The sequence below is a fragment of the Syngnathoides biaculeatus genome, chromosome 21 (assembly GCF_019802595.1).
Source record: "Syngnathoides biaculeatus isolate LvHL_M chromosome 21, ASM1980259v1, whole genome shotgun sequence".
Classification (NCBI taxonomy): Eukaryota; Metazoa; Chordata; class Actinopteri; order Syngnathiformes; family Syngnathidae; genus Syngnathoides; species Syngnathoides biaculeatus.
In genome coordinates, this window is record NC_084660.1 from 5,783,464 (window position 1) to 5,810,589 (window position 27,126).

The following is a 27,126-nucleotide window of genomic DNA, read 5'->3' on the forward strand; positions in this document are numbered from 1 at the left end:
AAAAAAAACCCAGATATGAAATTTTCTTAACCTTTATATTGCAGTCATGTAGAACTTTAAAGACAGCTGTTGAATAATTACATTGCATTAGCCAGAAAACTATACATACATATTAATATGTAAAGTATTAAAACCATACGTGTATTTCTACTATGCAGTTTATTATCAGAAAAAGCTAAAAAAAAAAATCATTTTAGAAAGCCCATTTTTTTAGGCTTGGGACGCATCATTTCTTTTTCCATTCATTGTAGTGGGAACTATCGATTCAGTTTTCGAACAAATCACTTCTCAAACCGCCTTCTGGAACTGATTATGGTCAAGAACCGAGGCTGTACTGTACTTGTGTTCATTTCCTGAATAAAGAGCAAACTACATCCTGGAGAGCGCTAAAATCGTGCGTGTCACACAGAAAAAAAAACATTTATTGAAATTGCAAGGCAACACTGCAGTTCTCTTCATGCAGCTACTTTCTTTAAAAAAAAAATTATAAAAAAAGCAATGGCAGCAAAATACAAATCAAACACGCTCCACTTCATCCAAACTACAATAAGCACTTTTTTTTTTTTTTGCATCTTTTCTTTAATGCACAATTGCATGATTTCAAGCCAGCGGACATTTTGTGATGGTCATTTTAATACAACGTATTCACGTTTTGTTTTCCATTTGTGATCGTGAGAACACCACTGTTATGACTTATTATCGTGTGTCACATCTCCAAAATCGTGAGTTTTTAGAAATTTTAAAAGAATGCATTTGGGGCATTATTAAACATTTTACTGTGGAACTTTTGAAGCTTTTTACAACACTTAAAAATAGACCCCTGCGGGGAGTGTCCAACACTATCCATTGATGAAAAAGTATGACATTAGTCTGTTAATAACAACTCAAGTTCTAATGTTTAAAAAAAAAAAAAAAACTTATTTTTCACTTTCTTCCATATGGTTGTTTATTGCTTTTTGAGTTATTGGGTGAAAAAGATGCTAACCAGCATTTCTGACATAATGAAAGCAAACTGATCATCTTCACATTGAATTAAAAGAAACCATTTAGTCACCTACACAATTTTTCCTTATTTTCTGACTGAACCAGTAAGTGATTCATAATTGTTATATTAGAATTGTTTGTGAAGTTCCGGTATTGTCAAGTCCTTTCAAAAACAATTATATATAATTCCACACACGTGGATTTTTTTTTTTTTTTGTCAAATAAATCCCCCAAAATAATCGTCGTTAGTTGCAGCCCTAACACATATTTATTCAATATTAAAATTGTTGCACAGTGACGTGTCTTAATATTTTGTCGGTGGACTCTACGAGCGGTTCAAAATATTGGAAATCACCCCTGCAGTTTTAACAGGAACATTATATTTTTAAAAAGAGAGAGAGAGAGATTTTACATCTCGCTATTATTCTCCTTCCGACATGGCATTTCTTTTGACTCGTGTTTGATCGAGAAAGTACTTTTGAGTGCATAACATGGCGTTAAAAGCCAAATTACCTCCCCAGTGCGCCTCACTGTTCTAGTAAAAAAAAAAAGGGGGGGGGCTGAAAATGTTCCAATTATTGAGGAAAAATAAACAGCTAGCAATAGCATCCTCGCGCGGACGCAAGCAATCCACATTGTTGGGTCTGGGACACATTTTTTAAAAATTATTTTAATGTTTTAACTCGGTCGAAAACAACCACATCGACTGCAACGTTTTAATCCCATTCGCGCGGGGTACGGAGAAAACGGGCAGCGCCGAAGCTCGCGCATTTGCTCGTCGTCGACCGCCGAGGAGGCCTCGGGAGGTTCAAATGACACCAGCGAGCTGTGATGGCGGAAAGGGGGGCGGAGTGACTCCGGGGCCTACTCCTCCACTACTCGCTCGGCAATGGCGCAAAGTCCAACGGCGAGCCCGAGAAAGGAGCAAAAAAAAAAAACAAAAAAAAAAAAAACAAAAGCGTGTCGAGTGTCTTAAATAAAGCAAAATAAAAGTCACCCGCGACGGCTAACTTTTACGAGCCCGCTAGCTTAGCCAAGAGGAACCACCACCCGGGCAGCGCTTTACCTTCGCTTGTGTCGAAGTCCAACCACCAGAACGGGCCGCGTCGCCTACAGCCGAGCTCCGGCACGCATTGCTCGCTCCAAGCGCTGCTCGCGAACGCATTCAATCGACACAATCCCGGGAAGCCGTGCTCCGTTGGTCAACGCCGTGTGTTTTGTTCTTCCTCGCCGTCCTCCAACGGTCGCATCGGTGTACGTGTGTGTGTGTTGTATGAAGTGGATGCTGCTTTGCTAGTCTTGTTGTTTGTGTTTCGGAAACATGGCCGTCCGTGTTATACCACGTGACCGCATACTGAAGAGCGGCGAGCCAACCAGAGATGGCGAAAAATGAAAAAAAAAAAAATTAAAAAAAAAAAATAGTACAAGTACACATGCTTATGTAAAATACACAAATAAAACTTTTTTTTTTAAAAAAAAAAGAGTAGAAAATAGAGGGTACGCACGTAGTAGTAGTGATTCAACTCTTTGAATCACCCCTCGGGTCAATAACGTCAAATCGTGCACTTACATATTAATATGTTGCTTGATCTTCTTCTTCACTTTACTTTACTTTCTTTCACTTTAGTATGTCCAGCAGATACCTTCTGTACAATTTGACATAAAGGTAGCAGGTCAGGTAAGAAGATAAAAGTACTTGTAAGGAAATCAAATACTCTGCAAAAGTACAGAAATATTCTTGTAAGCATGTCAAAATTCTTTCAATAAAAACATGGCTGGGGAACATCTTGCTGCTTCTCCAAATCTGTTGTTTCTACGTCCAGGTGACTAAAGAACTTACAGTCTGCACTGAGGTACAAAAAAAAGTGTATAAAAAAAACCACTGCACTCATTCAACTCTTGAATCATTCTTTTGGACGGAAAAAAACGAGTCATTTGAATTTGCTTAATTTGGAGAAGAGCAACGGTTGCACATGATTAAAATGTGTTAAAACAGAATTTACCCCTCTTCTACAGAAAAAAAACGTCATTTTTAGTCGTTTTAATAATGTGCTACCGATACTCATCTCCAAATTAAGCAAATTCAAAGTTCCTCTCTTTTGTTCAGTGTAGCAGACAACGAAGTTGTTTCTGACAAAATGCACCAACTACATCATTGGGTCAGTTTAATTTATTAAAAAAAAAAAAAAAAAAAAAACGACGGCTTCTTTCTTTCAGGTCAATTATATCTGGATAAAGAAAAAGTGCAAACTCCATGGTGCTAATAGTATTTTTAAATAATTAGTACAAATTTTGGCCAATAGAGGGGACTGGTGAACAACATTGTGCCTTCAATTTTGGTTTTATAATGCAAAATGATTATTTTGGCCAAGCAGAAGTGCTTCACGAACACAGATTTACACGTTTGTTAACAATGTTTGGAAGGGGGGGGGTGGATTTTCTGCATGAAACAGTTTTAAATCTTTAACGACAGGTCATTAAACACGGGAGCCAAACGAGTGCTTTCTTTTTATTAAGTTTATATGGCATTTCTTCATGTCAACTATCTTTTCAACCTTGCATTTGGAGTCCAGCTGAACAAGACAACTGACAAAAGCAATGTTAGCTTCCATGATTAGGAGGTCACGACATCAGAAGTGCCTTTTTTTTTTTTCTTTTGTTTTGCCATCAGTCTGTGGCAAACAGAGATTATAAAAGGAAGACCAATTGAAAGACGCCAAACTTTTCCACGCTGCCCATCCTCTTGTTTGTGCCTCGCCCTTCTCCAGATGACCACCGTAGTAGTGGGGGTCGACGATCAACAGGTAGCTCCCGGTGGCAGCGGTGCACACCCCCACGATCCCCTTGGACGAGTTGTCCTCGTCCCCGCCCATCATGGCAGGACATCCGCCTTTCTCAAAGTGCTGATGGAGCTCCTCCACGGCGACCTTCTCCAGCTCGCCTCTTCCACTTCTGACGTGCACCAACCTACAAGGAACATCGTAAAAATAAGATAGGACCAGAGAGGCTTCAAATGTCCCGATCCACTCCTTGGAACCCAGAAACCAGCTGGGCTTGTCCATCATGGACACCAAGGCTTGTTGGATCTCTGGGATTCTCGGCGGTGGTCTGTTATGGAGTCGAGGATCATTATCCACATTGCGGCCCAGCCAGGAAGCCATAGTCTGGATGGTGCGGTATCCGCACCCCCACCCTCTGTCATCTTGTCCATCGCAGCCATAATGGAAGTACTCGTACTCTCCTTCGGCGAGGGTCGTCCGCAGGGGCTCGGCCGCGGGAAGAGGCAGCCCCGTGTGGACGCCGGTCAAAAGAGGTCTCGCCGTCGCCAAGAAATTTGCGTTTCCAGCGGCGGTTCCACCCCAGTCAATCCCCGTGTCGCCTCCCGACGTGAAATCACTTTGGTCCATCCTTTTAAATTACATTACCCGACCGTGCTTGAGTCGCTGACGTGCAGATGGCAAAACATGGCATTGACTTCCTGTTATGGTGCAACCACTTGAACCGTCCGTGTGGCTTCCAGCAAAGTTCCGGCAGAAAACTGGGCCCGAAATGACGTCACGTTGATAAAAAAAACGGAATTGTTTCACTTTTATTGTCAACGACAAAAAAAAAAAACGTTTTTTTTTAGCCATGATAGCAACAAAACTAAACAAGTATTTATGAATTTGATGATTACTCTTGCGAAATTTCACGTCAACAAACCAAGGTTAGTCATTCAAAGAATATTATTTAGAAAGATAAAACAAAACAAAAAAAGCTGTTACAACTGTTTTGTTCTCATCAATTAATATTTTCATTTAAAATCCCTCTTCTATTTTATTGTATTTACACTGAAAGCTGCAGCCCTTTTTTAAGGATAGGACAGGATTGAAGAGACTTCGATTGATGTTTTTTTTGTTTGTTTGTTTAACGGACGTTACCCCATGTTGAGTCAGTCAGTGAACGCATCATTCACTTTTAAAAAATAAAAAGCACACCTGAACAGGTGATTGCAGTTCTCCGGGCAGTTCTCTAGCTATCCAGCAGGGGGCAGAAGTGCACCAAGAGCCCAGTGGGGCGCCCCCTCTGCACTTTAGTTCATAGCCATGCCTGGATTCGTGGAGGAGAAAGTCACTCATCAACTTCCTGCTCAATTGCTTCACCCCCCCCCCCCCCCCGCTCTCCCCAAAAAAATGATACCATTAAAAGTATACTCTTCGATTACAAAATAAGAGGTGTGCCAAAAAATACTGTTAAAAAAAAGATAACCATGTGTTTTATGCACTGTATTGCATCTGCTTGTGTCTAGTCGGGAGCAATATAACTTCTCCAATGAAGTGGGAGTTCCTCATGGAGCAATGTCAAGACCACTTTAATTTTGAAAGTATTCCTGCGGACACAGTAGTAAATGGTGTGATGTTATGGCATTAAGGAAACTCTTTCAACGTGTTGCTGTCAGGAAGAATGAAATCCTCAAAATCAATCTAAGGTGCTCGTTTGCAGTTGGGCTTCGTTGCACGTCGTGTAAGCTCGACAAAATAGTCTCACAAGACATGAAAATAAGCCACGCAATTTCCAAAAAAAAAAAAAAAAAAAGCTACTTACTGCTATTTAATATTATTGGAGCATGAATGACTTTAAATGGATATTTACTGTGATTCTGTGTATGCGTTCATAGCTGATAATATCCATCCATTTTCTTTTCCGCTTATCCTCACTAGGTTCACGGGGCGTGCTGGATCCTATCCCGGCAGGAGGCAGGGTACACCCCAAACGGGTTGCCAGCCAATTGCAGGGCACAAGGAGGCAGACAACAGTCTCACTCACAATCACACCTTTGGGCAATTTAGAGTGTCCAATTAGTGTTTCGTGGTTTTGGGATGTGGGAGGAAACCGGAGCGCCCACCCGGAGAAAACCCACACAGGCACGGGGAGAACATGCAAACTCCACACAGGCGGGTCCGGGATCGAACCGGGGTCCTCAGAACTGTGAGGCCAACGCTTTACCAGCTGACCCACCGTGCCCCCCTGTTGATAACATATAAAGCAGAAATGCATGTGGTAATAATTCAAAGCAAGTTTTTTTTTGTTTGTTTGTTTGTTTTTTTTTTTATTGTGGTTTGGGGGGATATTCCTCCTTCGGATTGGTCATTCGAAGGATCCAAGTCAATCATTGCCACGTTTGCCTCGGCTTTCAGATAAAAGCTCGGGCCCGGGTTATCAAATCGTGTTTTGTTTGTTATTTGGCGCCCGGCTCTATTGACGTTAAATAGGAGGTTTCATTATGTGCACATGGGAATTGAATCTCTGTCATAGTTTTGTCAATAGTCAGCCCAGTGATGGGAACAATACTGGTCACATCGTGTGTGTGACTGGAGAATTTGACATTTGATAAACTTCCGTCGTACAGCGGGATCCCTGCGCACATTTCTCTTCAGTGAACCTCTCTTGCGCAAGAGCGTTGTAAAAAAAAAAAAAAAAAAAAAAAAAGGGATGTCGTGGCTAAGGTAAATAAATGTAAGCATTTTCTATGTTCCAGAGACCGAAAGATTCGTGCAAGTGAGGATCAGAGGGTTTCAGATGAAAGAAGTGATTTGCAGGTGGCTTCTGAAGAGGACAACATTTGCAAGAAACACCCAAATAACAAGGGAGAGACTTCAATCGGCCGAGGAAAACGTAGACAAAGCATATCTTGAAACTAACGTAGACTTCCTTCAGAGACAAACTGCTGTCGTCAGAAAGGAGAACAAAGGGAAGAACATCTCTTCAAGATGGAAAAACCACAACAACGTGACAGGCAGACTGAAAGCAAAACAAAGCAAAGGTTTACGGTCGATTGCAACAAGGGGAACTGCGACAGGCAAAGGAGCAGATGAGATTCTGGAACAAGTCCTCGAGTAACTAACATCAATGCTCGAGGACTCAAGTTCTTGTCCGCGCATGATTGAAGATGGTGCTTCGCCTTGGCGCCGATGCCCTCATTCCTCACCTCCTGTTCTGTGCTCCGACTGGTATGAATGTTTTAAAACTGGCTGTGATCAGAATAGCTGAACCTATCAAGGCTGACCACCGTTTTCGTCAGTGACCATCTTGTTTTCGTACTCTGGGACTCGCACGGATGTACTGTATGGAGACTGTTTCTTCTTATTGGCCAGACATTTTGCTGCTCCACCGGTCTTTGAAAGTCTTCTGCTGCCCATCTGGAAGACAAGAAGCCAAAAACACACAATTCGTTGACTTCAAGGTCCAGTCGACCAGCCTGCTCAATCTAAAGTGACCGGTGGTTGTTGACAATTCACATTCACGATCCGTTCAGCAGCACTTCAATCTCTGTGGCCTGGTCCCCCCCCCCCCCCCCCCCCATCCAGTCAGTCAAGTCATTGCCGCAGGATCACAATAAGGTCACCGTATTCCTGTCACCGTAGACGCACGCAAGGCGAAAAACAAGGAATTCCGGCCCCCCAGTCGGTGTCTCCTACCTCGGCTCCGCCGTTCCTCACATTAACCCCCGCTCGCCCCGGCCCCTACCCCCCTATTCTTTTATGTCAGCTTCCTGTCTTGTGTGGTGCCAGAGAGGAGACGTATCTGGCCGCAAGCCCACAAACGTGGACGAGAAAAGGAGACGCACACGTACGGCGACGCTGGACCGGATGTGGCCTTTGAAGTCGCTCATAAAGCCATCAGGTTTAGCCTTAACAGACTGAAATTCTATCGTTGCCGGGTTTAACTGTCATAATGACAACCCCCCCCCCCCGCCACCCACTCCAGCACAGAAAGACCGAAAACCCCCACAGTCACCTCCCACCCCGATCCCTCTGATCATGAAGCATGGCCTGCAGCACGTACCTCGTCTCCGTTCCCCCACGCTCTCATGCTGGCTCAGACATAAGCAAACAGCTCGCCGCGAGAGCAAACACTGCAACAATCGGTCAACAACGTCTCTTTAACTTTCACGCAGCAGACGTTGCGCTTTAAAGCCGGCGGTTGTCATGTGGAAGGACGGGAATTTGAAGGCATGCTCTGGATGGATTTATGGGCGATTGGGAATCTCGGGCCCGCCCCTATCGATGTTTTTGTTTAAATTGAAGCGCATCAGACCGAGAACTTACTATCCCCTCGTGTAGCTATATAAACTCGGCGAAATATTTGAAACGTGCGAAACCAAGCGTGGCACGGCGTCGCTCTCGACCCACGCGAGGAACGACGAGTCGATCAAAAGTGAGCATTTGCCATCGTTGGCGAGTGTACCCAGGCGGGTGTCCGCTCACTGACTCAGCGTGGCCTCCGTGAACGGTGAACGCGAGATGCCCGCGTCATGTCGGGAACTTGCGTAACTATGACAATGCAGAATGATATCCCACATCCATACCCCTCCCCTCGCACGACTCCCACATTAAACAGGAACCTATGGGCCGCACAGAGGGAAACTTCCAGGAAGGGTCTATGCCTTTTAATAGCTCCCGCCGGGACTCGGTGAGGATGTTTTACATTGGCGTGCCGACCCCATGTGTGCATTTGACTCTCGTGCAAGCGATCCGCAATGTTCTTCACTGTTCCCGTGACTCCAGTAAAAGCAGGCGGCCAATAAACCGCCCGATGCCACCGTGTCTCTTGTGTCCGACTGAGGGCCATTTGTGTCATCATATCACAAGGGAAGCTATATCATGTCTCGCTTATTTTAGAAACACTGCCTCGCTCACACTCGCAAGGCCGCATTGGACAGGATTCCTGGAATCCCTTCCCTCTTCCCTGCAGCGGAAAATTAATTAGCTTTCAGTTTTAATAATCTTTCCAGCCAGCCCTGCATTTTCTTAGCCGCTTATCCTCACGAGGGTCGCAGGAGCGGCTTGGAGCCTATCCCGGCAAGGAGGCGGGGTACACCCTGAACTGGTCGCAGAGATAAACAAATGTCGGACTCACAATCACACCTACAGGCAATTTAGAGTCTCGAATGAATGCATGTTTTTGGGATGTGGGAGGAAACCGGAGCGCCCTGAGAAAATCCAGGCAGGCGGGTCCGGGATCGAACCCGGGTCCTCAGAACTGTGAGGCCAACGCTCTACAGATGCCTTTTTAAATAGTCTAAAATGGCAAAAATGCAATTGAGATCCTTGTCACGACCCACCAAACCAGTCAAACTCAATTGACGCTCATACGCAGACATTTTGCTTTTTTTCGGAACACACCTGGACTTGGACCTGTACATGGAAAGCTGGTACAGCAAAACGGATCCGGGTCCATTTGGAACAGACTTTTGTACCTCAGCTCGTGACATGGCTATTGAAAGGTCCAATTTAAAAAGGTGCCATCGAGGTTCCAGTCTGCTCTCCAGACAATGTTATATGAATATTTTCCACTGCAACCGCCGCCCTCGACCCCTCACCTCCTCCTCCTCCCCGATCATTTGAAAAATAAAAAAGCATCCAAACAATGGATGGGAAGTCTCCGCAACTTTTTTGCGAGCCACTATTTACCTTTTTGGAACCCATTCTTCATTGGGACAACAATGACAGAAACAGTTTTGGGAGCAGCGGACAATGCAACCTTATCCCCCTGGGCATCAATTATTAAAAAAAAACCAAAAAGGATCAGTTTTTAGAAACACCTACCGGATAAATGTCGTGGATCCTCAAAAGAGCCTCCGGAGCAATGCGGACACCGCCATGGACTTTCCCGGTGAGTGAGGGCAGATTTTTCTTCCTCCCCCCCCCACCCCACTCCACGCAGTCGATTTGTACGTTTCGCAGTCGAGCGCGTCAGAAGGAGACGCGCGTCCTCGCCCAGGCTGCGCCTTTGGGAGGGCGCTGGCGGCGCCGGCGGGTGGGGTGGTGGTGGTGGTGAGGCACATAAAAAGCTTTAGCCAAAGCCAAGCGGTGATGCACATGCAGTCGGCCGGGGGAGGGAGGGGGTCTCGTTCTTTCGCAGCTTTCTTCCCCGGGAGCCGACTTTTCTGGCCACCGGCTTCGTTGATACGCATTTGCTGGAATGTTGTTGAAAGATGAGGCAGCCGTGTGCGAATGTTGCAGAACACCGGTAGAGGTAAGGGACCTTCCTCGTCACGTTGCCCGATCTGGTGCCGACATGTGCCTTGCCAAAAAAAAAAAAAAAAAAAACAAAAGGAAAAGAAAAGAAAAGAATAGAAAAGAAAAATGTGACCCGCGCGTGTGCGTAAATATGGAACACTGACATAGCGGGTGGAGGATTTGGACAGTCAGTCATTCATGCTTGAAAAACGGGATCACCGGTCCAAAACTTTGCAGGAGTCCACTCTCACTGGTCTCATTTAACTTGCACGGTCCTTTTCCTCATTCTTAAACTTTGCGGTCATTTTTTGTGTAAATTATGAGCAACGGCAGAAAGGGCTGAGCAGTGGACTGTGACGCCAAACGCGATGCAGCAGATTCCACAGGCAGTCCAAATATCGAATGCTGACCGATTGGATTGATTTGTGCGGCATTCCTCAAGTCTCGGTGAACATTGTACAGCTCTGTACATGTGATAAATGTTGCCCCACTCTGCAAGGACTGCAGCCGCGCCATCCCCAAAGCGGGAGCCCGATGTCTGCGCTCTCGTTTCAAGAGTTCCTCTTTATCCTCAAATCCGGTTTTGAGTTTTTTTTTTTTTGTTTTTTTTTTTCTTGGCCAACTGGGGGCTATAGATCATGGGAAGTCGTCAATCTTTGTAAACTCCGGGCCTTTGAGGCCCTTTGAGACTCTTTTGTGATGTTGACCGGAGGATACTTTCCATTGCTTCTAATATTCGATATAAACATAATTCTTCCTGACAAAGTGGTCTGCAAAAAAAAAAAAAAAAAAAGTGGAAAGACCTTTCTTTTGGCTGCAGATACTGGAAATGGAAATAAACATTCGGAGGGCCTCAAGGATCATGTATAGACCCTCTGCACCTTTGTCCCGAGAGGCTTAAAAACTTGACAGGTATTTCTGCCAATACTTCATGACCAAAGAGTGGACGATTGCAAAGGAGATTTCAATGTATGCAGACTTCCAGTGACAGACTGGGGTCACTTGCACCGAACGTGTATGCTGATCGTGCAGATTTTCGCTAAGTTGTCACGTACTCAGGGGGTGCAGAGGTCACGCTCGGGATTCGAGCTCTGCCGAGGAGGACGTGACGCCACGCCTCCCGGGTCGCCATCCTCGATGGAGCTCCTTAAAATGGCATCTGTGGGTGAAGGTGCCGCGCCAGAACATCCCACGCGCAAGCTAGCACCCCTGGCACGCACGCGACCGTCGGTCCTAAGCCACTTATGGGCGGCGCGGGTTCAGTTCGAAATAGATTTGTTGGCAGACGTGGCTTGTCCACCATCTCTGTGCTGACAAATTCTTCCTCCGGGGCGATAGTGCAGGTCCACGCATTCTCACGTAGGCAACGGTGAAGGTGCAGGAGGTCAAAGTTAATCCTAACGGTGGAGTCACACACACTTGTGTTTACAAAAGGAGGCTAATGATTTGCACACAATCGCTGGCACCACAGTCTACGGTCAAGAAAGCGAATTCATCACTTTTTAAGGAGCGGGATTGGACCGCTTCCTTCCGACGCAGAGATTTGACCGTTTCATGCTTGAAACTTTCTGGAAAAAGCTTTCGGGCAGACATCCCCGAATGAGTTTGAATTGGAAAGATCGGCCCGCAAAGACTCCTGTGGCGTCTCGTGTTGGCGCTGACGAGGTGCACCCGCCGTAGGTACTGGAGGCAAATTGTGCCCCAATTTTGGAGAAACTCCATCTCGCCTCCGTTCAAACGATTCTCTGTAACATCCCGGCCTGCGTCACATTGGGGCTGCAGTGAAAGAGCGCATTCAGCTCGAGGTGCACCAGGGCCGTTGCGGCGTGCCCACATGACAACGCAACAGTAGACCCGCTCTCATTTTGCCAGGCACACCCGATGAACCGGCCTCGAATGTTTGCGAGGCGTGAGGAGACCGGGAGAACAGTTTTCTTTTGCATCGATACAAACGGCAAGAGTTCCAAGATCACGGCTCATGACGAACGAGCAGAAGTCGCTCAGACCGCTGCCAAAGGTTAAATTATTCTTATTAGGATCAGCAATTAGCGTCACACTCAAAAATTTATCTGTAATAAAATTGTCCCATTTCGTGGAAATCAGCTTAGTTCTTACCGAAATGGTCTGGAGCAAAAAAAAAAAAACAAAAAAAAAAACTGCAGGAATGCTTTTTACTGGAAAGATATTTTATCCCTTTCTGTGTAGCGAAGAACTGAAATCATAATTTCCCCAATGAATAGAACAGAAATACCATTATTCCACATCATCCATTTTCAGTAAAATAGCACTCCATAATACTTCTTTCTGGTGTTCCTGGATCAACCCCAGGCAGCATGTTATACCGTTCAATTAGATGTAAAAACTCCTGAGATCATCAGTACGGCACGGATATTAGTTGTTCTCTGTCGAGGATAAAGAATGTATGACCGATGACTCGGATATTTTCCATTCTACGCGTTTGCTTCACTGTGCGATTTCAGTTCGTTTCCAGCGGATGACAGCACTGCGACATCAATGTTATTTAGCATTAGCGTCGAGCTATCGCACTGAAAGGCATTTAAGGTGGAATTTTATCGTTGGAAGCCTCTTTTTTTTTTTATTGAAGAATATATTTTTTCCAAATGGCTGCTTACCATGCAGTGAGTTGAGCTCGATGCCACCATCGTCCCCTGCGGTATGAAATAAATGTTTAGTCTCTCTGGAAGCGTCTCAACTGAGAATTTGGTTCCAGGACTACTTGCCTTGCTGTTGATGGTGTTGGAGTGGACCTGCCCAAGCCTGCCATCCCCGCTGAGGCCCATCTGCGACCTGAGGGTCCTGAACCATTTCATCAAGGAAGCGCAAGACGCAGAAGCCGCCATGGTGAGGCCCAGGGTGATGGCGTACGGGGTGGGCGAGGGTTCACGGTTACAGCGTTGCGTCAAGCCCGCGCTTGTCTCCTCAGAAGTCATGCCGGGATGGATGCACCCTGTCCCAGTCTGTCAGCATTCCCCAAACCAGAGTCGATTTTGACGTCTGGGATAGGAAAAATGTAAGCGATACACGATGACGATGCTCGTTGTTCTTTCTTCCCAACTCGCTTACCTGTACTCCGCGTGGAACTTGTGTTTTGAGCAGGCCGCGGAGAAAGCCCAGGAAGTGCAGTGCGGCTTGTGGCTTCTGCAGCAGGCCCTCAGCGTGCTGCGCAACTCCGTCACCAACGCGGCCTTGCACGGCCACGTCGACAACTTGCTGAGCAACGTGCTCAGCATCAACGCCGTGCTGCGCAGCCTCAACATTCCGGTGAGTCGGGACGTCACGAGATACAGACGCCAAAATCACGCCTTGCGCGGCACAAACGGGAAATCCACAATTCCCACAAGCACAATCCAACATCTTGAGTCAGGAGTTTCCCACGTCATATTTCTGGTAAACCACGCGTGGTGCATTGCTCTTTCTGGTGCTAAATAAAAGAATCACAGCTTCAATACAGTTTGGTAATCTTTAACTTCATACTCTGCATTGTGTTACAACTGATTGCAGTTATATAAAACAGCCTTTGAATTACGATTTTAATTCTGTCAACGCCCGTGCTGGGAACCAAAAAACATTTCTGCCGGATGAACACTTGGGCCTACTTCTCTACTGTAATTGAACGTAGGTTGTAATTGTGGTACTCTGAAAGCTCAGTATTTTAATCAGGCGACACTTGATGTAAAAAAAAAAAAAAAAAAAAAACACTGCGAACTACAGCTGTAGGGAGACTTCAACTCACATTTTTGGCTCCATGATTCAGGAATACACACCCCCAGCGAGCTCGGCGGGCCTGGAGAGCACATGGCGCGCGTCCGCCGCGGCGGACTTGCTCCAAGCGCACGTCAACTTCCTGCGAGGGAAAGTGCAACTCCTTCTCACAGACGCGCCGGCCTGTCAGCAAGAGGTCAGCTGATGGGGCCCCCACCCCCCCCCACCCCGTCTCCCACTCCAGGCTCGAGTCGCCTTGTGCTTGCAAGGCGAGAGAAAGGCCTCCCCCTACGATGACCTACTTGCTAGCTGCTGGAAGTGGTGTGGAATGAAAAGGAAAAACAAACACAAAAAAAAAAAAAAAAAACAAACAAACCACAACCATTATCTTTTTTTTTTTTTTTTTAAATAAGTCACAGCTGGAGGGAATCGCACCTTGAATTGTCACTTGGACATGCTGACCAAAATGGGACTTTTGGAGCAAGCACTTTTGTGTGTCACCGCTTTGGTGAGTGTGCAGGTCAGGACTGCACGTGGGTGCGTTTGTCTCTTCCCAGAGAGTTGAAATCCAGAACGGGACCCCGAGTAATACCGATTACCAAACCAAAACAGGACCTTGCTGAGCCCTGACTTCTGTCTAGTATTTTATATTTTTGCATTTCTTTTTTTTTTTTCTCGTTTGTAAACATTGCATAATATTTATACAGATTTTCTACTTGTTCGCCGATGTTTGTGAAAAGCCACTGTTTGCTTTGCGTGGTCACGTTTCCAAAGAGAGGATGCGGTGAACGGGGCAAGCCGGAGGTCAATCAGGAGGACATGAGAACTGTGAAGCGCTTCTGTCATTATCTGTCCATAAAAACAAAATCAACTCGAGTCTGCACAGCGATAGCCCGCTAAAAGAAACAAAAACATCCTGCGAGCTAACAGTCTCGGACGAGCGTGAAAGCAATCTTGCCTCGGAAATCTGCGTCATTTGGACAAAATGGATATTCAACTTTTCCAGTCCCATCAACATTTTTTGTTTGTTTTTTTTAACTTTGTTGCGCAAGTGCAAGAAGCTTTTGAGGATGTTTGAACATGTTCTCCCTTCCTGTTTTCACGTTACGAGTCCAATCACTGTATAAGTTGCTATTTAAAGACAAAAACATTATTCTTGGATAAAGAAATTAGGGAAAAAAAAAAAAGTGTTCTGTCCTTCTTTGTAATCACCGCAGAGCTTGCGACTCAACATGCTCATACGGCGGATTGAAATAAATGTCACATAACTGCTGGTTTGTCTTACCGCTGATTTTATTTGTAGGTTACAAATGAAGACTACCACTGGGAAATGTTTTGGACTGAAGTGCGGCGTTACGTGAGGTTTATCAACTACTGACACCCAGTGGACATTTAACGCAACAACGAGCTGGAACATGAAAAATTGCACGGTCGATGTAAATAAACAATAAACGGTGCATGTGAGAAGCAAGCAATGCTCTCAGGGCTTGCAAAAGCATCAGTTCAGTGCTCCAAATAAATAACCAAAGAAGGCTTCTTGGTGGCTCACTGCGGGTTGGGGTAGAAAACCTTGATGTGGATGGCCGAGTTGTTTCGCGTGCGCGTCATGGGCTCGGCGGCCTCGTCGGGGTCTTCGGGCTCCAGGTCGTCCACCAGCTCAACCGTGGAGGTGTTGGCGGCCAGCTGCAGCGCCCCCTGGCTGTTGGCCTGCAACTGCAGCGCGATGTTGATCGCCCGGTTGATGGCCAGGCCCAGGCCGTGCACGCAGATCTCCCGGTGGCCGCCGCCGTCCAGCAGCTTCTGGCAACGGGCGAGCTGCGCCCGGAAGTCGGTCTTCATATTGACGTACACGTCGTTTCGCCTCTTGGGGAGTTTGCGCGGCAGCCGCTTCCGGAGGGTGTACTCCACCGGGTCTATAATGTCGACGGCGCAGGGGCTCTCGGATGGTTGCACACGGGCGGCCGCGGCAAGGGACGACATCCCTGGATTGCGAGACTCGGTCATAACGCTGCATTGGGACAAAAGCTCAAATCAACTACGACTGAATGCCTCCATTTTGTGGCACTACCGCGACACGTTTCAACCCTCAATGTCAGTTCTCGACACTGAAAGTAGGCTAGAAAATTTGGCTTTCTGCTTCTCAACAAGCAATCTGAATTGAGCTCAAAGCCTTGTCGCCGCAACACTTACCTCCGGTTGATAATTAGAGGGCAGACTCCGTGTTTTTGCAGTCTCTCAGCACAAGAAACATTTCAACACAAACAGTCGTCACTCGGAAGTAGAACAGAACAGGAAGTGGCCCAAATGAGGCAAGATAAAACTTCCCTACGCCAATCTTGCCACTCGCCTACGTCAATAAATGTTTGTTTTCTGCTTGTCAACCAACAAGTTGAGATTAAATCGAAGCCTTTCGTCGCATTTGTTGACCCAATTAGATAGTTCGAGGATAAATTCTCCTTTTACTCTTGGTCAGCATGAGCCAGTTGTGACCCGGAAGTAGAACTAAATGGGAAGCAAATAAAGCAAACTTGTGCTCGCCACGAATCTCCGTTTGCGGTTTTTTTTTTTACAATTTGAAATGAAATAAAAATTAGATTTTAAAATTGCGTGTTAGAGAGGAAGATGCACGAGATAGGCTTGGATGGAAAAAGATGACACGCCGTGGAGACACATAACGGGACAAGCCGAGAGGAAAAGAAGAAGAAATTAAATAACAATACTGAGAAACTTAGAAATATGTACATAGGAATCTGTACTTTCCCACCAAGTACGAGTACTTTTGTTGTGTTTATCTTTGATTAAGCAAAAGAATAACATGTGCAGTTAGTGCCCCCCCACCAGTAGGCGGCAGGGCAACAAGAGGCACTTTCAAATCTTCCACATCCTGCATCATCCTTTCTCTTCCGGTTACGGCGACAGCAGGTATGGCCGCCATGGAAATTCTGATAATTCGTAGTTTACAAATCCATCTTCATCCGCTGCGCATTTGTGTTTTCATTCAATTCCAACAAACGAGTATATTAAAAGTATGGCAATCGCCTTGTTTGTGTGATCATTTTTCTGCTCATCGGTTTGTAAGTATTCGGAAGGATGGTTCCACTTCGTGAGGCCGCTGGCTGAGCGCTTGATATACAAACAAGCTAGCTAGAGGAAACTTAAGTCGGGTTCGAATTCGCATCTGCCCTCGTTCCAAATGAGGCCGCTGTAGTTGTTTATAATATATTAACTAACGTGGGTAGCTGTCGCCCTGTTAGCACGTTTGCCGCTTGGCTCCCACGAAGTAACGCGGCTGTGTTGTTTTCCCCCAGCCAGTTTGAAGATGGTGCAGCGTCTGACTTACCGACGTAGGCTGTCCTACAACACCGCGTCCAACAAGACCAGGCTGTAGGTGCCCCCCCCCTCTACCGTGCACCACTGTTTTGAAGACCGGTTCTATAACGAAGCCTGTTGCTTGCAGGTCCCGGACGCCCGGCAACCGCATCGTGTACCTTTACACGAAGAAGGTTGGCAAAGCCCCCAAGTCGGCATGTGGCATCTGCCCAGGAAGGCTGCGTGGAGTAAGTGAAAACACCCCCCTCCAAGAAAGATGCAGGGAATCACCAGAATATGTAATTTGGATGTGTTTTTTTTTTTTTTTTTTTAACCAACCAGATCCGGGCTGTGAGGCCTCAGGTTCTCATGAGGCTCTCCAAGACCAAGAAGCACGTCAGTCGCGCTTATGGAGGCTCGATGTGTGCCAAGTGTGTGCGTGACAGGTAAGTAGAAGAAAAAATAATAATAATGTCAATTGTGTTGCATCTACAAGTTTTTTTTGTTTGTTTGTAGGATCAAGCGTGCTTTCCTGATCGAGGAGCAGAAGATCGTCGTCAAGGTGCTCAAGGCACAAGCACAGAGCCAGAAGTCAAAGTAAAATGTATTTGTATTCCCACAATAAAAACTAAAAAAAAAATATCGATAAAGTGTCTGGAAGTCTTTTAAATTGTGAACTGAAGTTGTTATACGTCTATGGTGATTTTTCCATTGTTTCATTTGCTTACTACTGGATTAAAATGTTTTTTTTTTTTAGGTTGTATTTGGTATAAAAAAAAAGTTTGTGGGCAATTGTCGCGTGATTATCAATTTGTGGAAAAAGAAATATTACCGTGTCATGGTTGCGACGTCGCACCTAAATGTGACATCCGTGCTTGCGTTATAAGGTTAAAATTTGGCAACGATGGGTGCATACGCAAATTTTACTTGGTTTCTATTAAAAATATTGGGTGTAAACAAACAAAAAATAGTATTTGGGGTCATGTGTGGTAGTAATTTTGAGGGGGTCATTGGAAACGTTTTTCTATGTCAGAAATTCCTGGTTACTGAAATGTAGAAAGGGCGTGGGTACTGATTTTGAATATTCTGAAAAATTCGTCCTTTATGTCACATTTAAAACATTACTATGGCGCCACCTGCTGGCACCTCGTAGAACTGAGGGGAAGTCGCCAAGACGTCTAATTTTAAAATCTAATTTTGTCTCATTAAAAAAAGTGCATTCAACATAACGTAAAACATTCTATAAAAACGAACAAACATCACGTATGAACACCCAAGTGGTCAATTTGATTGCAAAAATAAACGTCACTTACTTTGCTTCCGGGACACGTCAGCCAAATGGTTGTGTGGACAGGACGAAAAAGTGGGGAGGCGGCGAGTGGAACGATAACCGCGCAAGTGTCTTGTTGGCCCCCCACGATGGAGACTTTATACAGCATCCCGTTCACCGTGCTCGAATGCCCCAACGTGAAGCTAAAGAAGCCGTCCTGGCTGCACATGCCGTCGGCCATGAGCGTGTACGCGCTGGTCATCGTGTCCTACTTTCTCATCACCGGAGGTAAATGGCGAAGCTACATGCTAGCAGGCTAGCGGGGATGCCAAATGACGAGCAACGACACGGGTGGCATCGCGTTAAATAGGTTGAAAAACGACGAGGAGAGACTTTTTAGCGTCGCCAAGCGTGTGTTTGTGCCACAAAACGTTGAGAGGGGAGAAGAAAAAAACAACGATCGTGAAGCAAAGCTTGTTAGCATTAGCCGCCAATTGGAGCAATAACAACGCGTTAGGTAGCGACTAAAATTTATATTCCTTCACCATGTTGATATCCTCATATAAAAGTGCACAGCTAGTTAAATCTTAAGTGAAAACGGGGACAAAAGTGTTTTGAGTTATCTTACTACGGCGCGCCGCTAATGACGTCACTACCGGCGCAGAATTATAACCGTCTTATATCAACATTGTTTTAAGGTGTGTGCATTTTATAGATTGGTGATAAATTGTCCACCCGTGTTTCAAATTCTCTTTCTACTTGACCTTTACGGGTAAAAAAAAAAAACCACTTTTTTTTCTGGTGCCCAAAACAAAACAATGCGCTACAAAAGCTAAAAAAAAATGACGAGGAAGGGCTCAGGGATGAACACCAGAAAGAAGCTGCACAATTGCAAACTTTAATTCATATGTTTTCCCCATATTAGAAAACATTACACTTTTTTTAAAAATTTTTCTGTTCTGTTCTGAGCAAATATCGGAGCAGCACTCCAAAACGGCTTTATTTTCGTTCCAGGGATCATTTACGACGTGATCGTGGAGCCGCCCAGCGTGGGCTCGATGACGGACGAGCACGGACACCAGCGGCCGGTGGCGTTCCTGGCGTACAGGTGAACGCGTCCGCCCGGGCGGAAATGCCCGCAAACGAGGCTAACGGCTAATGGGCGCTCGCGGCGTCCCGCAGGGTCAACGGCCAGTACATCATGGAGGGCCTGGCTTCCAGTTTCCTGTTCACCATGGGAGGCCTGGGCTTCATCATCCTGGACCGCTCCAACGCGCCCAACATCCCCAAGCTCAACCGCTTCCTGCTACTCTTCATCGGCTTCGTCAGCGTCATCCTCAGCTTCTTCATGGCCCGGGTGTTCATGCGCATGAAGCTGCCGTAAGTCTCCCGCGTCGTCGTTTTCGGCCGCCGTCCTCGTCCGGCTCGCTTCATTTTTGGGTCCTTCTTCCCAGCGGTTACCTCATGGGGTGAACGTACCCCGCCGCCGCGCTCCAGCGCGGACCGTCGTCACAATGACGCATCGTGAGGATTCACGGTGGACTTGAACACGTTGCTGCCGAAAACCCGAGAGAGAGAAACAACCACCAACTCAAGTGAAGTGGGATTCCCCCCCCCCCACTCCCTTTTCTTTTTCCTACTAGCCAGTTGACTTTTTTTTTTTTTTTTTTGTGACCCAATCCTGAAATAAAAGAATTTTCAGAAGCTCTCGGAGTGGTGGTGAATTGTTGGAAAAACTCAAAACAAACAAAAAAAAAACCTCCCAATAGGACGACAAGTTTGCTCAATGCTGCATTTAATGACTTCCGTTATTTTGGCTTTCCTTCGCTTCATTGCGGGAAAGACAGAAGGCACTCACAATTGCGACGACATATTGCACGATTCGTACACCCACGTGAATTAAATAGTGTCAAATACTTCCATTTTATCCCCCCCCCCAGCATTACACGCAAAAACATCCTGTTAGAATCATTTCATTCAGCACCGAGAAATAAGGACGTTGCACATATTAGCTTGCATATTTTATGCTGCAAGCTTAGTCAAGTCTTAAAGCAAACAAAAAAAAAAAAATATATATATATGTATATATATATGTACTGTATATGTGAGCAAATATCCTCATATTTAGTAAATATTTGACTTGTTGCCGCTGGCGTGCTTCCTCCCACGATGTCGTCAAATGTCGACCGCGCGCTAATTATGAAAAGCGGCTTCATCTGACGGCAGCTTCAAGCAATCAGACAAGAAATATTAGTCACTTTTATCACCGGTATTACGATAACTATGCAATATACAATATCGTAGCAGCAAAGGTTGTTAATCCGGGTAATTGTCAACATCTTTGGCTCGGTGATGGTAAAGATGAGAATTTAATCGTGTATTTGAAATACTTAATCAGCTGTTACCCATCAAAAGGTGGCAAGAAAAATTTGAAATGATATTCCATCGAGCTGCCTTTACCTTTCCTCAGTTGACATCTTTCTCTCCGTTGCGCACGTTCAAACCCGTGGCGGCTTCGATCTCTGTTCAAGACAACCACAAGTCCCAATTTGTGAGTCGGCTCGCGCCGGTGAGGTGACGCGAGGGACTTCCCGTGTCGCACCGGTGAGTACGGCGTCGATTTTGTCCACCACGAAGTCGGCGTCGTCGGCGCCGAAGGACAGCGGGGGCTTGAACTTGAGCACGTTGCGGTGCGGCCCGTCGGCGCTCAGCAGGACGCGCTCCTCCTTCAACCTGGCCCGGGAAAAGGTTCGAGGCTTTCCCGGCTCTGCTGAGCGAGTGCGGATGGAGTCTCTTACCGATAGATGACTTCTTGGGCCTCCGCCGTAGCGGGCGTCAGCTTGGACGGGTCCCTCACCAGTTCCACGCCCACAAACATGCCGCGACCCCTGCGGGCGGTCACACCGGAGGTCACCCGGAGACCCGCCGCCGTCTTCGGCACTCAGCCGCCGCGATACCTGATGTCGCCGATCAGAGGGTGCTTCGACTTTTGCTTCTCCAGCAGGGACACGAGGTACTCCCCGACTCGCAGAGCCCGACCCTGCAGATCTTCCTTGGCGATCACGTCCAGGACGGCCAGGCCGATGGCGCACGACACGGTGTTGCCTCCGAACTGGCCCATTTTCCATGCGAAGACCAAAGACTGTTTTAAGAGTCACATCATGAAGAACCCCTGCACAAACGCAACCGTTCCTGGAACTGAGATATTAGATATTGGGGTAATGGGAGGTGTGTCCAAAAAGCTCCGTTCCAGGACTTCATTTATCTCTCGCACCAGATGTGGACCCCCCACCCCCCGGTTCCAGACCCCGGTGTCCGTGCGAATCGGCGGTTCTTACCGTGTTGAAATACTCCATCCCGGAAGTCGCGAAGGCCTCGGCCACCTCCCTTTTGGTGACCACGCACGACACGGGGTGCCCGTTGCCCATGGATTTGCCCATGGTGACGATGTCGGGGACAAAGTCGTCGCCCTGAAGCTGGAAGCCCCAGAAGTGGGTCCCCACCCGGCCGAAGCCCACCTGCACTTCGTCGGCGATGAAGAGTCCCCCTGCATTGTGGACGTGCCTGTGGGAGGTGCAGGGTTGAGGGGGGGGGGGGTTAGTGAACCGCAAAAAACACCGGGGGCAGGCAGTTCCGTGTGATGAGCACGTACTCGGCCACTTGCTGAAAGTAGCCAGCGGGGGGGATCACCTGCCCGCCGCAACTCTGCAACGACTCCGCAATAAAAGCGGCAATCTGCGGCAAAGACAGCAAAACACGCCGGAGCGTCAACCTGTCTGCATGCAAAATTTGCAAATCCTGATGTCGGGTCTCGTTTTAAGACCGGGCCGTACTTAGGTTCCGATGTATTATTCACGTTCCAGATCTGTATATTCAATTTAAGCCAAACACGCTCTCAGGGTTCCGTACCTTGCCTCCTTGCGTTTGCACTTGCTCTATGATGTCTCGGACTTGGTCGGCGTAGGCTTTTCCGGGATCCGGGTGGTCGCGTCTGTACCGCCCCCTGTACACGTCCGGGCTCGGGGCCTGACCGGATCCCCCCCCCCCAAAAAAAAAAAAAAAATCTGACTGAAGCAGATGAACTTTGCGGTAAATGCCAGGCAAGTGGGACCCTTCGGCGGGGCCGCGGGGCCGGTCGAGTGACGGGATTTTAACAGCACTCACCACGTGGACAAATGGACTCAGCTGCGCGTTCGGCGCGTCACGCCACTTGTAGGGGCTGATTTCGATGAGCGATGTCACGTGGCCGTGATAGGCGCTGCGACCGACCACAAAAAAACAGGTTGTAAGCGGTGGGGGGGGGGGGCGTCACGCCCATTTCAGGGACACTCACTTGTCCAGGGTGACTACATGCTGGCTGCCCGAGTACTGCCGGGCGAGGCGGAGCGCCAGGTCGTTGGCCTCCGATCTGAAGTTGAGGGGTCAAAGGTCAGTGGGAGTCAAGTCACCCGTCGGGTTACTGAGTCACCATTAAACACACACGCTCGCCCGCCCGCTCGCTCTGGACCCGACTGGACCGGCTCACAATTTCAACGACGACGCATATTTTACAAATCGACAAGTGAGAGTTGAGTTTGGAGACTGCACTCGAAGTAAGTAAGTTCGGAATAAGGGCAGGGGGGGTAAAAATGAACTCGCGTGAAATATGGGTGATCCTCAGCGCAGTTACTTATTGACACGTAATCAGTGCCTTGTGACGCGCGGCTCGCCCAAGTCAAGGTCGGAACGGGCACCCGGATGACGACTTCGAACTTCTTTTCGTGTTCCCGGACTTTAAGCTCACCGGTATCCGCCTCCGAGTGTTTTTATCGGGTCGTCGTCGGGAGAATTCGCCGTTTGACTGAATAAAAATTGCGGGTTTCGGAATTGCAAATTCCGGGACAGGTTCCGAAAATTGAAACCGCAGCGCTCGCCTCAGTCGGGGAGTTTCTCTTTTTTTGTCTTCTTATTCGCGGGCCAAAAGGTTTCCACGTCGGACGAGTTTGGCGGAATGCGGCGCGGCCACAAGTCGATTGTGCCGGCGCCAAGTTGAAAACCCGCGCAGGAGCGGGTTTTCTCCTTCCCCGTCCCTGCAACGCGCGCTGCGGCACGTACCCAGAGTTGACGAAGTAGAAGACGGAGAGGTCGGCGGGCAGGGTGGCCTGCAGCCGCTGGGCGTACAGCACCAGGTTGTCGTGCAGGAAACGAGAGTTGGTGTTCAGCGTCTGCATCTGACGCGCGCCCGCCGAAACCACGTCCGGGTGGCAGTGACCCACTGGCAGGGGTTGGGGCGGTGGTGGCGGGGAACAAACAAAACGGAAAAAAAAAAAAACGGGTGAGACGGGCTCGGTGGGGCGCGAGTGCAACCCGGGTACACTTTTAACGCGTCCGCTATGCATTTGACCTCAAAAGAAAAAGTCAAGTGGAAAAGAAAACGTACCTTCTAAACAAGCAAAACACGCCCCACCCGGCGGACAGCTGTCAATTAAATATTGCTACGGCAACCAAAGATGCTTTGGCAACAACGAAGCGCTCTAAAGAAGCCGTGCCAGCGTGAAGTCACGACCCATCCACTGGCTGTCGTTCCAGGTTTATCCTCGGCCTTTCGCTGCGTGAGGTGCGAGTACTCGTGGCAGGCAACGAGGCGCTCTAAAGCACTGATTCAAATGAAGCTGCTCAATTGTTTAAGATTTTTGCGGCGTTGCCACCAGGAAAGCTGAAAGGGTGTAACGCTCTCTCACCGCAATTCAGTCCCACATAGTTCTCTCTTTCAGCAACTTTCCTCCACTGCACTTCACATTGCAACTAGAAACAGTTCAAGCCAGAGTTTTCACGGCAATGACGACGATTGTTACCGTGCGCCACGTTGTTGATGCAGTCCAGGTAGCGCTGACCATTCTCGTCATACATGTACTGACCCCTGGCGCGCACCATCTTGATGGGGTCATGTCCAAAGAAGATTTTACAGGACGGCCTGCCAAAGAGTCAGCAAGAAAAGAAGACAATCAGAAAAATTAAAAAGAAATAAAAAGTAATAGTAGGCCGAAATGATCACACACACACTTGTTTCCTACCCAATGAGCTTTCGCCTCAGGTCAATCGTTTCCGTCTTGGTCAACTTCTCTAACTTGTCTGCGCACATTGTGGAAGTGTGCCACGGGAGGAGTATTCCACGCAGTTTTTTGTTTTTTTTTTTTAAAGGGTGGGGGGTGGGGGGGGTGCCTATGCGTGACGATTCGCACCGCCCATGTGAGGGCACAGAGGATACTCGTTGCCGCGCCTCTCTGTTGCCATCTAGTGTCGACTTTACATATTTTTCCAGTTTCCCCCAAAACATTAAAAAATATACATACATAATTTTAAAAAAATGCGTTTGAAAGACTGCGTTTATTTGGCTCCAACAGGACAGTCAGCTGAGTTTCAACAATTTTTTTTGAAAGAAATGTCAAATGAGTAAAAAAAAATGTATATACATATAAAAATAATACAAATGCTGAACAGAAACTAGAAACTCCAAAAACAATCAAAAAAATAGTACATATATGTTTCCAATCAAACAATGACATTTCTACACGTTGTTTGTCAAAATCAATACCAGGAAGGAAAACGTGAACGAAAACTGAATTTAAAAAAAATTAAAATAAAAAATAGCTGCAATATATGTGCGGACAACCATCCCAAAACCAAAGAGGAACACTAAAAATACATTAATAGTCATTATTTGTGGGAACGCACACACGAGATGAATGGACAGCATTTGAACTGGAGAAGTATATGAAAGTTCACTTTTGTAATATTTGTCAACCCCCCCCCCCCACACACACACACACAAAAGTGGTTTATTCAAAATGGGGCGCACAACTGGACCAAAAAGGGAGACACAAAAATTACTCAAATATGACGTTCCAGCAGCATTCCACACAAACGGTCATCATAAAATTGCACTTTTGTCAAACAAGGACACATCGCGACAGCACGTAAATATCAAATCAGACACAAAATATGGATGGAGACCAAACTACATTCGACGCAAAAAAAAAAAAAAGTGAAAAAAAAACGCATCACATTGGCCGCCGAAATAAAAGCCGGAGCATGTATCTGTGTCGTCACGGCGACGCCCAAGAAACGCAGAGGAATGCCGCTTGGATTAAAACAAAAAAAAAATATCCAAGCAATCCAAGAAATTATATAAAAATAAATTATATCATCAAATTAGAAATGCAACAAATCGGCGGCAACCATAAACAAAGAAATGTTCCTTCTGCATATTTGGGAGGTAAACCACTTCGCGTAGCAGCGACTAAAGAAACATAATGCACAAAAATGGCGGCGTGGGGGGGGGGGGGGCGGGCGCTAACATTTTTAATACGTTCAAATGTGCATGCAGTGAAGTGACACTCCAAAGTAGCATGAAATAATAATAAAAAAAAAACACACACAATTGAAAAAAAATTGACTATAAAGGAATGAATCAAAGCTTCAGGCACCAAAGGCGATGATACGCCCCCCAAAAAAAGAAAACAACGAGAAAAGCAAACATCATGGCAATTATTTTTCTTTTCTATCGATGCACTTTGACCTCAGAGTGCTGCCACCAATTCTCAAATCAATCAAGTACTTTGATGATCGACCAATTAAAAACGTCGACGAGTGTTTTGTTTATCGATTAATCATCCAGAGCCATTGTTGAAAAATTGTCCAAATCCTCCGATTTCAGCCCATCGACTGGAAATATTCTCCAATGATGATTATCTTTTTTTCTCCCCCAAGACTTGCAAAAATTTGCTCGAAATACATATTCATATTTTGTGATGGATAGAAGAAGCAGCCGACAGGCAAACATGCGCACATCTCGGGTCGCTTGCGAGATCGCCGACGTTAAAAAACACAAAATCCAAAAACACCCTCAGTAGATCCTCAACCGTCGCCACGGAAACCGTCCTTCCGGGTGTGTGTCACCCGTCCCAACTAAAACCCTTTGTGGACTCTTTATCAGTGCAGCCAACGAAAGGAGGTGTGGGCACCCCGTACCCGGCGGACACAGCGGGCGGACCCGGCGGGCGGCGCCCATCATCGCCTCCCGCGGGCACGGGGGGGCGCCTTCAAGCCACAAACATCTTACACTTTCGGGACTTTTCAGGCCACCAGCCATGGCGTTACTCCCTTGGGAAGATTTAGGAAAAGTGGAAATGTAAAAAAAAAAAAAAATAATAATAATAATAATCATCATCACATTTCTCACTCTTTTTGTTGTCGTTAGTTTTTCCTCCGCAGAAGCCAAAACAGTGCGCACAAGACATATAAACATGCTTTTTGCGAGGAAACGAATGACAACGTAAAACGAGCTCAGGGGGACCAGTCCGTGTTTGCCCCCGCTTCCTGTCTCCGAGTCCCGGTGGGCTGAGGCCAGAGCCCTGCGGCGCCCCAGCCGGTCGAGGACGCAGTAAAGTTCCGCCGCGACCTCGGAAACGAACACACACACACACACACGCACGCACGCACAAACAAAGTGGATGTGAGGGCGGCCCACGCAGGTTTTGTTTTGTTTTGTTTTTTGTTTTACCCCCAGGCGGTGATGTGAGTAGAAGCAGTTTTAGGGGGTGTGAAGCATCCCAGGGTTTCTTTTGCTGTCAGGGTTGGTTTGGCATCTTCATACACAGATTTTTTTTCTTGTCTTTTTAAACACCATTTAAAAAAAAAAAAAAAACTATAAATACCTCCCAAAAAAAGCATTATTTACAAACTCCATGCGTTTCAGGTTAGCGTGATCACTGCAAGAAAAAAAACAAAAACAAAAAAAAAAAGAGAAAACCACATGAATTATTATTTTTTTTTGTGGGGGTGGGGACAAAACGATCA

At 46.7% G+C, this 27,126-nt stretch overlaps 7 protein-coding genes across 20 annotated transcripts in view; 3 read left to right on the plus strand and 4 right to left on the minus strand.

Annotated features, from left to right (window-relative positions):
• Positions 1 to 3,480: 3,480 nt before the first annotated feature.
• On the minus strand, positions 3,481 to 4,528 carry ufsp1 (UFM1-specific peptidase 1 (non-functional)). Its single transcript, XM_061808530.1, has one exon. The coding sequence runs from the start codon at positions 4,389 to 4,391 to the stop codon at positions 3,615 to 3,617; it is 777 nt and encodes a 258-aa protein (XP_061664514.1). The 5' UTR covers positions 4,392 to 4,528; the 3' UTR covers positions 3,481 to 3,614.
• A 5,337-nt stretch (positions 4,529 to 9,865) lies between these two features.
• On the plus strand, positions 9,866 to 14,894 carry epoa (erythropoietin a). 3 transcript variants are annotated; one of them, XM_061808534.1, is made up of 5 exons: positions 9,866 to 10,002; positions 12,718 to 12,848; positions 12,931 to 13,017; positions 13,104 to 13,268; positions 13,762 to 14,894. In XM_061808534.1, the coding sequence occupies exons 1-5, from the start codon at positions 9,981 to 9,983 to the stop codon at positions 13,912 to 13,914; spliced, it is 558 nt and encodes a 185-aa protein (XP_061664518.1). In that variant the 5' UTR covers positions 9,866 to 9,980; the 3' UTR covers positions 13,915 to 14,894. The 3 variants fall into 3 exon arrangements, with proteins under 3 accessions (XP_061664518.1, XP_061664517.1, XP_061664519.1); XM_061808533.1 differs by lacking the exon at positions 13,762 to 14,894 and having other exon boundaries at positions 13,104 to 13,730; XM_061808535.1 differs by lacking the exons at positions 9,866 to 10,002; positions 13,762 to 14,894 and adding an exon at positions 11,611 to 11,666 and having other exon boundaries at positions 13,104 to 13,730.
• Positions 14,895 to 14,984: 90 nt separating this feature from the next.
• On the minus strand, positions 14,985 to 18,472 carry pop7 (POP7 homolog, ribonuclease P/MRP subunit). Of its 4 annotated transcripts, none has more exons than XM_061808538.1 (2): positions 18,332 to 18,472; positions 14,985 to 15,717 (listed from the first exon to the last, which is right to left on the minus strand). In XM_061808538.1, exon 2 carries the CDS (start codon positions 15,711 to 15,713, stop codon positions 15,255 to 15,257), a length of 459 nt encoding a protein of 152 aa, XP_061664522.1. In that variant the 5' UTR covers positions 15,714 to 15,717; positions 18,332 to 18,472; the 3' UTR covers positions 14,985 to 15,254. The 4 variants fall into 4 exon arrangements, with proteins under 4 accessions (XP_061664522.1, XP_061664524.1, XP_061664523.1 ...); XM_061808540.1 differs by having other exon boundaries at positions 14,985 to 15,691; positions 18,332 to 18,465; XM_061808539.1 differs by lacking the exon at positions 18,332 to 18,472 and adding an exon at positions 15,900 to 16,309 and having other exon boundaries at positions 14,985 to 15,691.
• On the plus strand, positions 16,492 to 17,660 carry rpl34 (ribosomal protein L34). Its single transcript, XM_061808542.1, has 5 exons — positions 16,492 to 16,631; positions 17,018 to 17,093; positions 17,167 to 17,266; positions 17,361 to 17,464; positions 17,535 to 17,660. Exons 2-5 carry the CDS (start codon positions 17,029 to 17,031, stop codon positions 17,617 to 17,619), a joined length of 354 nt encoding a protein of 117 aa, XP_061664526.1. The 5' UTR covers positions 16,492 to 16,631; positions 17,018 to 17,028; the 3' UTR covers positions 17,620 to 17,660.
• On the plus strand, positions 18,357 to 19,954 carry ostc (oligosaccharyltransferase complex subunit). Its single transcript, XM_061808536.1, has 4 exons — positions 18,357 to 18,576; positions 19,303 to 19,396; positions 19,471 to 19,668; positions 19,743 to 19,954. Exons 1-4 carry the CDS (start codon positions 18,357 to 18,359, stop codon positions 19,759 to 19,761), a joined length of 531 nt encoding a protein of 176 aa, XP_061664520.1. The 3' UTR covers positions 19,762 to 19,954.
• A 473-nt stretch (positions 19,955 to 20,427) lies between these two features.
• Positions 20,428 to 24,192, minus strand: etnppl (ethanolamine-phosphate phospho-lyase). 6 transcript variants are annotated; one of them, XM_061808647.1, is made up of 12 exons: positions 24,123 to 24,192; positions 23,383 to 23,542; positions 22,622 to 22,696; positions 22,453 to 22,546; positions 22,198 to 22,314; positions 21,941 to 22,023; positions 21,627 to 21,852; positions 21,246 to 21,400; positions 21,087 to 21,176; positions 20,891 to 21,021; positions 20,749 to 20,810; positions 20,440 to 20,514 (listed from the first exon to the last, which is right to left on the minus strand). In XM_061808647.1, exons 1-11 carry the CDS (start codon positions 24,175 to 24,177, stop codon positions 20,755 to 20,757), a joined length of 1,242 nt encoding a protein of 413 aa, XP_061664631.1. In that variant the 5' UTR covers positions 24,178 to 24,192; the 3' UTR covers positions 20,440 to 20,514; positions 20,749 to 20,754. The 6 variants fall into 6 exon arrangements, with proteins under 6 accessions (XP_061664629.1, XP_061664631.1, XP_061664630.1 ...); XM_061808646.1 differs by lacking the exon at positions 24,123 to 24,192 and having other exon boundaries at positions 23,383 to 23,884; XM_061808645.1 differs by lacking the exon at positions 24,123 to 24,192 and having other exon boundaries at positions 20,428 to 20,514; positions 20,749 to 21,021; positions 23,383 to 23,884.
• Positions 24,193 to 24,572: 380 nt separating this feature from the next.
• Positions 24,573 to 27,126, minus strand: part of LOC133494405 (collagen alpha-1(XXV) chain) — a 59,840-nt gene continuing 57,286 nt past the window's right edge. The window contains exons 32-33 of one of the 4 annotated variants that reach the window (XR_009793296.1): positions 26,985 to 27,038; positions 24,573 to 26,430 (exon numbers count right to left, since the gene is read on the minus strand). Coding sequence is in view for 2 of the 4 variants with exons in the window: in XM_061808203.1 (XP_061664187.1) it covers positions 27,036 to 27,038 (3 nt within the window). In the remaining 2 variants the exon portion in view is untranslated. Of the gene's footprint in view, positions 27,039 to 27,126 lie in introns of all 4 variants that reach the window. The other 3 variants (XR_009793295.1, XM_061808203.1, XM_061808202.1) reach the window with 3 other exon arrangements.